We start from the raw sequence: 15,482 nt of genomic DNA on the forward strand, positions 1-15,482 counted from the left end.
CAAGACACAGAAAGCTCACAGCTACCAAAGACGATTGCAAACTGTTCCTAATGAAGTTCACAGCTCATATTTGTGTTGGGCATGTCTTGTTCAATCACAGGTATATTAAACATGCCCATCCTGCAGTAACGTTAGAAGTCCAATCCAAATGGCACATATTAGGACACAGACTCACTGTGTTAGTGCATCCTGTAAATCAGGGGGAGTAAGTTAACGTTCATTTTCTCCAGCTCAGTTCCATACTGAGATCAGCTCAGGACAAGAATGAATGTGGGCCACTTAGTCTATTTACTGTTTTGCACATGTTTTAAAAGAAAATCCAAATTTTCTCTTATAAAGAGAACACTATTAGTACCTACCAATTTCCTAAGAATATAAGGTACTCTGAAATCTTGAATACACGATATATAAAAAAAAGTATGTTACCATTTCAAGCAGTAGACTTGGCAGAAACTTTCATTGGTCTAAACTATCAAAACCCAAATGCTCGCTATATTTGCTAAGAAGGAACAGTTAAGACTAAGTTTTAAACTGATTACAGGTTAGATTTTAAAAGTCTTTGGTCCATCTCTCTGACAAACCTGTTACATAATATTTTTATCAACTAGTATTTTTAGCGAGCTCTTGACATTACTAAAAATCTGTATGTTTTCTACCTCAAAAAGTGGTAAATCATGAGACAAGAATTTAGGTAGATTGACATCTGTAATGGATCTAAGGAGCAAAATTTCTTCATCTTCCGATGGATATTTCAACTAAAAAATATAAAAAAATAGAGTTAGTTAATTTTTATAGTTTCAAAAACCAGATGTTAAGCTTGCCCGTTTTACTGAACGTTTCCTGTTGCGCCTCTATGCAATTATTCTGGCAGGTTCAAGTCCACTGAACAACGTATGTTCTGGATGTATGTTTATACATTCATATCAAGGTGTTTGCAGTAGGTTTCTAGTCAGGCCAATTTCACTTTCATTTATGCCCAGTGATAGGTGTTACTATAAATTTGATATGACATTTTTTCCTAAACTATTAATTTTTTTCTAAGATGTATTCCTTTTCTTCCTAAGAAGGATAATTTTCCCTACTTTGATGTAAAACTTCTGCCTTCAGCAAAGTGGAAATTCTAAAAGTTTGCATGTAGATCTCCTTCCCAGGTTATTTAAAAAAAAAAAAAAAGGTGCCTCTTCTGCCACAATACATAGCTTAGTTACTGATTTTGAGTTTTGTAGGGGGGGTTGTAATAGTAGGATTATAGGTTGAAAAAAAATTGGAATGGAAGAGAATTATAAATTATACTAGTCTACCTAAATAAAAATAACTGAATTAATAAAACAACAGCTTAGTTTCTTAGTAAAATGTATGCATTCATCCACAATGCAAGCCAAAACAAAATACTACATCCTACACCATTTTTCTTAAAGATAAAAGAGTGATCAAAGTCACATGGGGCAGATATTAACCAGTGTGTTTCTGGAAAGTGTTCACATACTATGGCAAAGGTGTCTGAACCTGACAAGAAAAGCAGAGCAAAGCAGTGGCCAACATGCAAACAACACAGTAAACCTGAATTTAACTAGAATTCTTGAAAGATAATCAGCACACTTAATAGGCACATCATTCAGTGACAAGTCATGTGGTGAATGGCCCAGTAGCTTTATCTTTTCTTGACTTTCCCCAGCTTATACCCTAATACATAACCTTTTCATCTTCATAGATATCACAGGATGACATTTTGAACAGCTACTTGCCATTATGTAGAATAGTGTATCTTCTGTTACAAAACAGACACGTTACTAAGTTATTGGATGACAAAGAAAATTCAAAAAATCATTTACCTTCAGGTTGCCAGCAGCAGTGAGTACTGACTTCACAGCTCTCATTCCATAATCATAATGGTGCTGAGAAGACAACTGCTCTGAACACAGACGATAGGTAGCTACAATTTTTATAGATAGAGGTCGAGCAGTAACAAAACCACAAGAATACAGAACAATCTCTGCAATCATGGCATAATCAGGAACCATCATAGCTACTGTTCTAAAGAGAGCCTATTAAACATATATATGGAAAATCACATCAAAAAAATTATACCACATTATTATACACAACTTTCTTCTACAATTACATAAAACACTATTTTTTTCATTATTTCATTAATATGGTGACAGCCAATTAAATTTAACTATCACGATTATGACTGCAATATATTTAATGGCTTTCCATAAATGCTTACAAATACTTTATTTTCGATTGTGACAGTTCATGGTTGTAGGTCTTCTTCATTGAAGATTAACAACAAAAACACATAAAACACCACAAGCTCTAGAAGAAATAGGGGAGTGCAATACAACTACCACAAATAAGTTAATGTTGTCAGACTCCTACTAGCGTTGTTCAGCTGCAAGTTATGCTTCAATTTTACCATTGTTCTACCAAACAAGCATCAGAATACTTTCAAACAGACAAAACTTTTGCTACATTTCATATTCTACCTGAATGTTTTTTAAATTATCCTTTCATCTCTACAAGTAGTATTTTTGAATCTTGTATTCATACGATGTGTTAGTGAGTAAATTTCCCAGACAGATCTGAGAAATATTTACAAAGACTGTACGTTTCCATGTTTTTATTAATTTATCAAGATATTTGCTCAGATTTCCTTTTCTTTCCATGGACAAAGGACAAATATATTTAAAGGGTAAGAGAAGATGTAGCACTCTTGTAACAGTCACTCAATAATAAACTTAAACAGAATATATATCTCTTACATTAGAAACACCACAAGTCCCTTCAGATCAACCCAAAAGATCAGAAAAAACAGAAATTAATAAAAACCCATGGTTTTGTTCAATATTAAGATATTATTCACTGCTTGTACACTATAAAGTGTTCCTTTTAGTTTTTGAACTTTCAGGTGCTTAGCCAGGAAACACCACGAAGTTGGGGTTTTTTAACTTTCTTTTTTTTTATCCTGACAGTCAGACCTTGAATCAAGCAACCACTTCCTGACATATTAAAATTTAGTTTATTCCTATTTTTCAGTCCAATTATCCTTTTCACTTTCTTTTTCTTCTCAGAGAAGATGATTTTTACACTAGTGTAATCAAAAACTGAAGGTAACTGATACTAAATATTCTTAAAAATTTCTATATTTGACAAAAAGTTATTTCTTTTTTACTTTCTGTATTAGGTATTAAAAGTAATAAAATTATAAGTGTTATAATACCTTAAGATTATCGGGAAGCTCTGAACGCCCAGCATAACCAGGATTCATGGTAATGAAGACAGCACATGTAGGGTTCAGTTTCAGTTCAGTTCCTTCAAATACTATTAAATTAGATCCTGAATTAATGCCTATGGAGAAATAAAAACTAATGTCATTGCTGGGCAGGTTTTGTTGCATCTTTATTTGTTGTCATATGTAAGTGAAAGATATGATTAAAATAACAGGTTACCTCTTTGGATAGTAAAAATCTGCTGAGCAACCACAGAGAGTACTTCCAAATCAATCCTGTTGAATTCATCAAAGCAAGCCCATGCCCCACAAGACAATAAACCCTAGAAGAGACAGACATATGACTAATTAATAAGCAACTACTTATTTTGGACATGCTTATCAAAACAATACTGCAATAAGAAAAGTTTTTAATGTGCAAAGAAAGGACTTATATACATGATCCAGAGCACTAACTTCTAAACAAAATCACTCCAGACAGAATTTGTTTCAAAAAGAATTACAGACATTTAAAAACTAGGTTTGTTTGTTAAAAAAACCCAACAACTAAGAAAAAAAAAACTATACAAACTACTCCAAAATCCTAATTCTTCTGTCACATGCAAAGTGCCTATCAAATACATACATTTTGCATGTTTTACCTTTACAGTCAGTATTTTGCAACTGGACAAAGGGGAAGCGCTAAATAAGCCTCCAAAAAACTTACTCTTCTTTTGCACCTATGCTAACAGAGTTCACAGTGACAAAAGGCAACGTAAGGACTTCTGCACGACTAAAATTCACCATTTGGTTATGGCATTTTATGGCATACCATGTTACTTAAAGTGCAACTAAAGAATAATTCTCTTTTCCTACAGTTCTGGTTAATTCATAGGTCTTTTCTGAGATATGCTCCCCAAATGCTACTCTACCGTCTCTGCAGCACTGGTAGTCTTTCAATGGCATCTCATGCTTTGTAAACAGTAATTCTAGAATTCCCATTTAAGACACAGAATTTTGCTTTCATCATTCTAAATAAAAACTCTTAATTTAGCTTATTTTGGTGAACTTCCATCATGTTGAATTTTGAAGACAAATCACTTCATTCCAATGCCACCTCTGACTCAAAAGGTAAGAATAATGCCAGGGAGGAAAGCATACTTGCTCTATTTTTGTATCATTCCAGTCCAAACCAGGACACTGGGCTATAAGACACAGATGTCCATTCAGGATAGATTTTCATAATACAGAGCTGTCTACTCAGGCTAATATTGAAATGAATATATGCTTCATTTGTATAATATAATGACTTTTACCAGCTTATTTAGAGTTTAGATTAAACCTCAAGTCCCCTAAAATTTGCAATCAGCTATTAAAAATGCACTTATTAAAATGGCATCTATGTTGCCTATTTAAAGCAAATAAAATCATTATGGTATATTTAATTTTCAAAGCACATAAAAAACATTTTGATATCTCAACTGGATTCTTACAGTAAGACCTATCTGCACAATACTAGCATTATATAGTGGCCTGGAAGTGGAGAAAGATACATTTACAATACCTTAAGACCACTTCAAGTGCCAAAATAATTAAAGGGCTTTAACATGATTGAGAATATGACCCTCAAGATTTATCCAAACCTTAAAAAATTTTCCTAATGCAAGGTAATCCAATCCATCAGAACAATTGAAAACCACACACTGTTTAGCTACAGCCTTTGCTAAATCTTTTGTAGTTTCTGTTTTTCCAGTTCCAGCAGGACCTTCAGGGGCACCTCCAAGATGTAGGTGTAGTGCACCAAATAGGGTTCTGGAAATAAAATAATAGGAAAAAAAATTATATTAATTTCTATGCTATTTTTCCAGCTGCTGTAACTTTTACCAGAAACTTTAAACATTTTGTTTCATGTCTGGATTTTCCTATGATGGTACAGTTTATTTCCTTCTAGCCAGCTGTAGTTTACAAATGTGTAGTGATGTATGAAGTTTACTAGAAGTTCACAATAGAGAATAGCTTACTTTCCACTTTCTAAATCTAAATCCTCTTGAAATTTATCACTAATTATAGTGCCACAAAAGATTAAGTTTATCACAAATTTAAATTAAAATATTCATGCAGGATGAATTCTATTCCACCAAGAGAAACATATCCTGTTCTAATTACACCTATTAGAACATAAAAAATACAATTCTGCAGTCATCTGTTCTCAAGACTAATTAAAATATCTCAACTAAATAAATTCTTGCTAATACAGCACATTTAGTAACTTGCAGTTTTACCTGTAGCATCTGTCTGTAAGTGGGGTAATAACCAGCCTAGGAGTATTGCCAAGATATTCATATCCATACCTCAGTCCAGCATTGATCATCTTTGTTTGTAGATGCCCTTCCTAAGAAACAAGGTAGTAATTTTATAGATTAAATAAATAATTTTTTAAAAACCCACAGCCACAACTCAACACTATTCCTCAGGCTCCTTAACAGGCCCCACGCTGTTAGAAAAAACTACATGGCAGACTACCGATTGCTCTCAGATACTAGTTTCAATGTGGCTCAAATAAAAAAAAAACTTGCCAATTAATAGATACTAAAGTATTGAACAAATAGACCATTTTTTTTTACATTAACTGTTATCTAAAAAAAGGTCCTACTAACCATATTGCAGAGTAAAACTGTCTTGTGTAGCTACTTACAAAGCTAACGGACTTCTAAAAGGTAAACAGAAGTAATCATGACCAATACCTGTAGTTATGGTCAATCTGATTACTCTGATACAGCAATGTATGATCCCTACATAGACAATTTTTTTAATTTCACATGCAATGTGTTCTGTATTATGGGAAATCTTGTCCTGATGAACATAAAAAGTATCCTACTACTCTCCAGTACAAACATTGTTATTTTTCCAATAAATGTAATGCACAAATAAAATAATATTGACAATAAATCAGATTAAAACCTCTAACTGAAAATTGTCATCCCTATAGCATTCTCTATCCTGCAGAATCAGATAACCAAAATACAGTCTCTGAGTGAACAAATTCTGTCTGTAACTCCCCCTGCAAATTCAGCAAATGTACTGAGACTCAGCAGTGATGAAAAAAGTACTTTTAATTAAAAATTGTTTGCAGCTGGCTACTGGCCATTCTAGCTAGCAATCCATAAAATGATTGGTTATAGGTATTTTTTTTAATCAGCAGAAATTCTCATAGTAGTGTAACCATTCTCTGTGTAAGCAAGCAAGCAGAAATTGAAAAACTGTGAACAGAAATTACCTTGTAATAGGATTGAGAGGTCTCACTTACCTCCCAGTAGTACCTAAGCTGACTTAACCATTCAAAGTCACTCTCATCTTTGACTTTCTTGCTTACTAGAGATGCAAGAACATCCCTAGCATGAACATCAAGCACAACAAGTGCTCCTAGAGTCACTCGATTCTGCTTAGACAGCTTTCCTCGCACCAAGGTGACAATGTCCTCAATCTGTCTATTATTCTGCTCCAAAAAATCCTCTAGTGCCTGCAAAAAATTTTAAAAGTTAAGAAGTCGCATGTCTAGTCTAAGGCATGATTATTTTTTCTTATATTACTTTTATTTCTCTGTATTAAAGAAATCCCTTCTCACTATAATAGTAGAACAGTGTCCTTCATTCACTGGTAGTTCAACAGGGTTTTGTGGTTGGGGGTGGGGGCGGTTCTACTTTTACAGAACCATGTCCCACAACAGTTAGAAACAATAACACATCTATAATTCAAAAAAGTTAACAAGAAAATGCATTGTTCTACAATTTTTCATTTTATCAGCTTCTGGTTATAGTCTGTGTTCAGTTAGCTTAATAATTTCTTTAAAACAGTAATTGATAGTTTCTTTCATGCTAATAAGTTGCTGGTAAACAAGAAAGGCCCAATTAAGAAAAGCACTTGTATCATGACAGTACTTAGATGTGAAGAAGTACCTTACTGAATTGAAATAAAAAAGTGGGAATTAACCTTAGTAATACATTCACACCAAAGCATGTTTCCGTAGAGGAATGGCTTCTATTTGTCTGGAGAAAAACTTACCTAGGCCTGTTATAGATTTTTCTTCCTGCTAGCCTGCTGTTCCTCTCCTAACACACTGGCACTTGTAACCCTCAATAGATAACGATGATTTTGAGATCTCTCATCTCAGCTAGTTATTTTCCAAATATTAAGTTTGGATAATCATCTGCTTAGTATGACTAAGCACTTTTTATTTATGAGAATAAAGCAGTAAACAGCTCAAAAGCAGTTCAATTTCTAGAGTGTTGCATTAGAAGTTCTGACCAGGACAAAATCTGAAATGCCTCACTCAACTCAGGGAAAATAACCCACTTGCTTACCACTAAGCTTTCCTCAGCAAACATGAGATATCATTTGAGGCACAGAATATGTCCTTAACTTCCATATCAGCAGCATTCCTTGGTGCTATCCTTCTGACCATATGACTGTATATCACTGAGAATGCACACAGTCCACAAGACAACGCTTTCAAAATCTATGAAACCCCTCTGTTTATACAGCACCTTAATTCATTAGTAATAAGAAGAAATTTACACCTTTGATTTATGTACAACAATTACTTGTTGGAAACAACTCAAAAATGTTTGAAAGGGAGCATGTGTGTGTGAACACGTATTTAATATTAATGAGTCACTTAAACGATATTGGCATCCTATCCCAGAAAACACTAAAGTGCTTCAGGCAGAATACAGTAGTTTTGGACTCTCACGTGGTCACTGATTGTCTGTCATGTTTCTTATGCTTTAGTGTACAACATAGGAATGGAAAAGAGAAAGAATATTGAAGGCTGTAAGACTGAGAGTTCTCCCTGCCACAGATTTGTGACAGATTGTCAGGAGATGCAAATGACTCTCTACTGCTTCACTATATACAAGCCCCTTTCCACAGCAGAACGAAGATTCTTGGGCTGAAGCCTGATGAGCAGAATTCCCACTAAAACAGAATTTGAGTGAAAGCTACAGGAAGGACAGGTTTCCCTGCATGCCCACGTACAGAAAAGGCTTGATACAGACCAGCACAAGAGCTTTTGTCTACACTCAGAATTCTGTAACAAACATTCCCAAAAGCAAATTAATTTCAGCCATGCTTAACTTCCTCTTTTATTCACTAACAACATTAACTACAGGCTCACTAATGTGAGACTGGCTTTAATTTTATTTTTTTTTAATCTAAAATCTCTAAAATTAGAATTCCTGTCTCTCCTTCCTGAAAGTCTTTCACCAACTGAGGATAAATGATGCAGTATGTAGAAGCCTTATTTCTTTCCCCAGGAAACTGAGGTTCTCCTTTATTACTGGGAAAAGAAAAAATTTTCAAATCTTTTTCAAATCTTCAGGTATGTTGCAAGATTTAGTCCTTGTATTAGCAGATAATGACCTCTTCTTCCTTTAATTCCCTCTTCCAAGACACTAAGAAGCGTCTTTTCCTTGCATGTCAGAATGCAGCTGCTCAAAAAAGCCACTATTACCAGGAGCCGTTGCTTCAGCTTGTGAATAAGCAGAAAATGTTATATAGCCTTTAAAATACTACTCCATATATGGATTAAAGATCAGATTTAACTTTATGTTTGTGGTACAGCTCAGCTATATATGAACAGGGAGAATCCGAATATACATGTCATTGCAAAAAAAAAAAAAAGGAATTAAAAGAAGAGAGTATCATGAAGTTATAACTTTATGTATAACTGTGAAAACTTGATGTTTCTTTCTGTCCAAACACCAGAGAATGAAAATCTAGTTGCCTCATCTGATGGTGGCAATTCTGGAACACTTCCAAATACAACAGGTGAGAGCATTAAGCCTTAGTGATAAACAGAAGAAAGGTTCTACAGAACACATATCCTGAATCTTAATTCGGTTCCTTAAGTACCTTTATTCCCACTAGCATTAGCTAATAGATTATAAATTTTGTACCAGTCAGGCATACATATTCACTATTTGACAAGGGTGAGGATACTATATATCTTCTAATGCTAGTCCTAGCCCATCTTCATAAAAAGCACTAAACATTAATGAATAATTTTAAATTTAAAATATTCTTACCGTTTGGCCATTTCTAATAGACATCTGTACTTGCATTGTCCAGAAAGTTTGGGATACACAAAGAACTGTTTGTCCAGGCCACTCTTTTACCCAATTAACACGTGGAGTTTTTGGATAAGCTTCAAGTGCATCCCCAATGACCTGGGCAGGGAAAAGCACAACATAACTACATGAGAAAACAGGTAATGTTCAGTTTTAGAATTAATTTAGGTTAGATTGTTTTACTGAGAATAAAAAATAAATCAGGGTCTAGATTCAGCCTCAAATTAAACTCTATAATACTGACATCTTGCAAGCCAATCTCTCAACAAAGCTCAAAAAAACCCAAAATCTCATAACATGAATGAAGTGATGACACAAAATTTCTGAGAACTGATTTCACAACGCATTCTGAAATTATTCTTGCTATCAGATACTTAAAATTTTCTAGCTCCATCTACAATGAAACCAGAAAACAAGTACAAATACAATTTAGTTAGAAGTAATATCCCAGACTGAAAGTTATTTCACCTATTCATTCTAGTAAAAACCCAGAGCTTTTAATTTTGTAGATCATATTATTTAAACTTATTAGAAAATACACTTAAAGTTAGCTATAATAGAATGATTAACTAGCGCCACTCAAGGATAATCCCAATGAAACCAAAACTTGCACTGCAAAAAAACTTCCAGTCTACACCAACAGGTTATTTTCCTGCCATTAACAAAACCCAAGCAAGAATAAAGTCTTATACCAACAAACTCCTCAGACAAGCAGTGTAAACTACCTGAGTGAAAATCTGCCATTTGTTTTGCAGTTCCAAGCATTTTTGCTTTTAACAATCTCTATACACAATAGCATCAATTAAAAAAAAAAAAAATCTGAGGGAAAAATGTGTCTGTACTGACATTGAAACTATGTAAATGTTATCTGTTTTAGATCATTATAAAAATTCTGTGTTCAAGGCTAAATGCAGACAAATGGTGCTTAACCATTTCTTATTCATGCAGCTCAGTTTCTCTCCATCTGATATGCACCAGATAGATCAGGTTATTCACCTTCTTCTGTACTGCTCTGCCACTACAATAATTAAACTGTTATACTGTAAGACAGTGTCAGGGAAAGCATGTGCACATTTAATTACCTTAATTGACATTGAAAAGGACCACAAAAAAGAAGACAGAGATGATTAAATATACAACACAATGAGGAGACACTGTAAAGACTAGAATGATACAATCTGAAAAGAGTTAAGGGTCTTGCTTAAAGTAGTCATAATTAAGAGGAACACAAAAAAAAAAAAGAAAAAAAAAACTACGGACAATCTTTCAGTTTAATCTTGTCCCTTAATACCACATCAAGTGTAGAACAATCTCTGGCAAAAGAATCCTTGGCACAACTGATTTTGACTCTACTATTCAATTTTAAAGAATTTTAGAGAATTTTACAACCAGAAATCAACACCAGAACTAAGAAAAAAATAAAAAAATATAACCTTTAAGGACTGAATTCATTGTTTTAATGTTCATGCTAGGTGCAAAGAATAAAAAGTGATTCCAGTAAATGTTAATGTTTACTGAAGAAATCAATGTTGAATGACGTTAGGCTGGAAAATAAGAGGTTAGGACTCGTTACCTTGTGGACAGACTTCAGCATAGCTGCCTCCAATTCAACCAGCCATTTTTCAACTTGACCTCTAGCTTATGATGTTGAGATTGTCTCTATGAGTTGCACAGTCTCTCCTTCACTACTTTTAATGTGTGTAATATCTAATACATCAGTAAATTCCACTCTTGCAATTCCTTCAAAACACTTTTTCAAGTGAGGTTGTACTCTACAAAACAAAACTAGTATTAAACAGCTTCTGATATTTTTTCTTGCCAATACTATCAAAGAAGATCCAATTAAAAAAAAATAAAATCCGAACAATTTACTTAAAAGATCATTTAAAGTTTGTTAAATAAAAAGGTTATCCTCAACAATAATTTTTGTGTACCACCCCTTGCAAGATGCGTACCACAATATTTCTTGAAGACCAGTTTAAAAATGTAAAATATGACTTATAGTCTCTGTAACACAAACTAGTAAAGATAAACAAGTATTCTTTTTTTAACTGCTAATCCACCTACAGGACATAAAATTCTATTATTTATATCTTCCCAGCAAACTATAGTAAATATTAAGGAATTTGAGTAAAGCAATCAAGTAAAACCTTAACAGTTGTAATAAAAAAAATAAAAATAACCTTTAAGATTTTTTTCTCACAATATCTCTTGCCCTGTTCATTGCACTGTATGAATATTTCTCTGTGACTGAGCTGGAATTTTATTTTTCATTTTCATTCTTATTTTGCATGACCTTGCACTGCACTCACTGCACACTGTCAAGTCTGCCTATTGGGAATCAAACCCCAGTTTCTCTGCTTATAGCAAAGGCTATATTGCTTAACAAGATAGCTTCTGCAGGAATCTTTGTAGAGTTAATTCCACTCAGTATAAGTCCTTATACTGAGTTATACTTTTTGCAGTTTAATCCTGAATGAGGTTGGGGAGTAGAAACCCAGAGAGTGTTAAAACATGGCAAAAAACTTCTGAAATACTTTAATTAGGACTGCCCCTAAAAAGATAAAACTCAAGTCAGCAATATACAGGTTCCATCTGATAGTCAATTTCCTACTGGGAAAAATCAGGCATGTTAATTTCACCATGAATTACTATATGGACTTCTGATTCTTCTGAAAACCAGTGTATGAAAGGGTTACTAGTTTAGAAAACAGAACTGAATTTAATCACTCATATTAAAAATTACTCTGCATTCACCTGTCATAAAGTCTAACCAAGTAGACACTTAATACCATAACTTTCAGTGAGAAAAAAAGAGAGTTCTGGGCTCAGAGAAACAATATGGCAAGACTATCTGCATGCACTGTGAGTCACAAATTCATCTATTAAATATTACCATACCGAGTAGGATCTTTAGTCTCTGAAAGAATCTCAAGGAGTTCATCATTAGATAAAAAAAAGAATCTGGGGAAAAACAGGCGCTTCTTCTCTAGGTATTCATTAAGTCCTTTGAGAATTAGCTCCAGAAATTCATTGCACTTCCTCAGTTTTTCCAACATCTTGTCTATTATTACTACTGTCAGCACATGTTTGTCCTGGAAAAGAAATTATTCCAGATAAAAATGTTAATGCCTTCTCAAGTAAATCACCACACAGCACTGCAGGAAGTCTTAAGCAAAATGAATCTTTATTTCAAATTGTGCTTTACTCAAACCATTGTCAGGTTTACAATTTATTAACCTTCTTCATTGCCAGGGTTCACTGGAAAAGTAGTTAGACAATTGGTATTAAAAGTAAATTTTTCAAAACAGGATCAATTCATCAAACAGCACAACTCCCATCATTCTGTTGGAGCAACATCAATTTACACTGGCTATTCAATTGGATTATGTAATTACGCTACATGAACAATAAAAACATTTTGATGGATTTTTAACAGTGTACCTTTATGACAACAATGCAGTCACACATTTTAAGTGGTAATCATCTATCAGACTTCAATGCAAAAAAAGGATTTTCCTTCCATATAAAATATATAAATATATACACAGGATTATAAGTATTGAGGTGGCAAAGTTGTACATAGGCAACACTGACACTTCAGTACTAACACTAACTAGTAATGTGATCTAAAAAAAGCTATTCTCTGGTCCTAATATGTTTACCAGCTAAATACATGCTTAAAGATTTTTGCTAGCAAAATCTGAAAAGTTATACTTGCTTTAAGAATATAAAAAATTATATTTTTATTTATTTTTACAATAGCACCTGAATAACACCTGTCAAGATACACGATTGGATAAACACGGTGTTTCTTATATTTATACGTTGTGTAGATGACAAAATATATAAGACATATAGTGCTTTCCAAATTCTTTCTAGTGTTTTCCAAATTAACCTCTCAAATTAAATGAATGTAAATGCTTAGAAAAGCTACTGCATAAGCTGAAAGTTCTCTCAATTAATACAAATACAAAAAAAGATTTTTCAAAAGACCTAAAAGGTTGCCAAGCTAAGAAGCTTTAAAGAAATACAGTTGTCGGAACATCAGGTTCTAGCATTTAATATACCTTATGGCCAATTTATAGCCTAATCATCATTACATTTTTTCAATTGTGCTCACCAAGTATGGGGTCTGGGGAGCAAAACGAGACACACGTTGAAAAGTAGGAAATTATGCAGATTTATGACTGAGGAAGTCAAACCAAGCAAATGCTTCTACTCGGTTCCTATATGGGCTTGGGTTCATCTGTGACTGAATTTACTCTAGTTCAGTTCTAGTTCAGGCCCGTGCCAGTACATTAACTGACTTGCTAACTGTGAACTGATTCAAACCCACTCATGTTGCAATACATAATGTTCTATAATGACAAAGTCCTGGCAAGGAAATGGAGAGTAATTAATCCCAAGCCCCTGCTCCACTTCCCAAAGTCTGGGAACGCAGCTTCTGCCATAGCTTCTCCTTTACCACCTAAATCAAACTGAATTTCCCTGGAATTTGAATGGGGCCAAAATGACCACAGATAAGACGGAAGCAGAGCTAACTAGAAATGCTAGTCAGCCCTTAGGTCCCCTCTGCCCAGTGAGTCTGCACCTATAAGTACACAGCATAGAACACATATCCAGGATTAAAATTAAAAAAAGACACAGGCACATCCAACCATAAGAAACACCAAACAGATAGGTAGGAAGAATTTCAGACTAGTCAATCTACTGAGGGCTTGTTAGAACTGCTGACAGCAACAAAAAATACTCCAATGGACAGCAGAAATCAAAGATGTACCCAGACTATTTCCACTAGGAATGGTTTTGTCAGAGCCATTACAAATACAGAATGTCCCACTCAAAGAAGTCCCTGATAGGGCTTGCAGAACAACACAGTCTCACAGAGCAGAAGCATGGGTGACTCATGTTGCAAGGGACAGATGAGGAGAGATAGGCTAGACTGCTGTGCAAACCCCAGAATGTGCAAAAAGTATCTGTAAGAAACAAACTCCTCACAGGGTGACAATGCAGATTTGACCCAGTAACTTGACTGCTGTTCAGCTTCAGTTTGGAGAATTTAATAATAAAATCCAAGTTCAGTTTCAGTTCAAAAACTTATAACATTTTGAAAGTATTTGTAATGTGCATTCAGCTTTGGTTCAATTCCCCGCTCATGTTACACACATACTTGCAATCTACTGAAAAAAAACCCAGAATTGTATGTTTATCTAATTGACCTTCATGGGGGTGCACCTCCCTAATACAATAATCATAGTGTTCCTTTGTACATGAAATACATTTACTTTCTGTCACTTGCCTCTTGCATCATACCAAACTCAGTAACTACATATACTTTTCATCTATACATTGACAATTAAGCTGTCAGCATACACAGTTCATAATTGGTTTTATAAAACAGTTTTTAATGCACAAACAACCGTATAACTACACGTTGTCAACAGAAAGAGGTTTTGTTCCCTTTCTTAGCATATTTATCATCAGCGAACAAAGTGCAACTGGTAAAGCAAATCAAAGCTGTGTTACCAGTTTTGTAAATGGGATGCTTCCTGCTTGTTTTTTCTTTCATATGAGAAAAAGTCAGGAAAAAAGATGATTTATGCTTCAACATAGATTTCCTATTTACAGTTCTGCTAAGGCATGAAGAAAAAAAGGCAATGCCATCATTCTCAGTCATTCAAAACATCAGTGTAACTTATTTTGTCAGCAACACTGTCACTGTCAATTAGGGGAAAAAACTGTATCAAGAAAATAGTATAAATCAAGTGTATAAAAATAGCTTGAGTACCCTGTTAAAAGACCATCACTAACTCTAGTTTCTAAATATAATTTTTAACATATCACAAGTTGCAGACTAGGGGGGGGTTTCTTGCCTTTTTTTTTTTTTTTTTTTTTGCTTTCTTCCCCATAAAGACAGAAAAGCTTCCATATCCTAGATTTTTTTAAAATTTATGGGAAGTGGAAATTAACCCACTAAGTAATTTAACCCTCATTAATGTGCATTGCTTAAATTAGATATTTAAAATGAAGGAATAATATATGATTATTCAAATTTGTGATTAAAATCTAAGCAAATAAAGGAATTTTATAATACAAAACAATTTTATAACACAATGGCATATAAAAAGCAAAAGAGCACAAAC

General features: G+C 34.0%; 1 protein-coding gene across 1 annotated transcript in view; it reads right to left on the reverse strand.

The window, feature by feature from the left end:
* The window catches only part of DNAH7 (dynein axonemal heavy chain 7), a 127,416-nt gene that overhangs the window by 80,918 nt on the left and 31,016 nt on the right, over nucleotides 1–15,482 (reverse strand). Inside the window, 10 exon segments of the mRNA XM_030017391.2 lie at nucleotides 657–755; nucleotides 1,833–2,045; nucleotides 3,224–3,351; nucleotides 3,453–3,555; nucleotides 4,855–5,023; nucleotides 5,494–5,603; nucleotides 6,519–6,731; nucleotides 9,295–9,435; nucleotides 10,910–11,108; nucleotides 12,238–12,431. Of these exon segments, the coding sequence (XP_029873251.1) occupies nucleotides 657–755; nucleotides 1,833–2,045; nucleotides 3,224–3,351; nucleotides 3,453–3,555; nucleotides 4,855–5,023; nucleotides 5,494–5,603; nucleotides 6,519–6,731; nucleotides 9,295–9,435; nucleotides 10,910–11,108; nucleotides 12,238–12,431 (1,569 nt within the window).

Source organism: Aquila chrysaetos, chromosome 6 (genome assembly GCF_900496995.4).
Source record: "Aquila chrysaetos chrysaetos chromosome 6, bAquChr1.4, whole genome shotgun sequence".
Taxonomy (NCBI): domain Eukaryota; kingdom Metazoa; phylum Chordata; class Aves; order Accipitriformes; family Accipitridae; genus Aquila; species Aquila chrysaetos.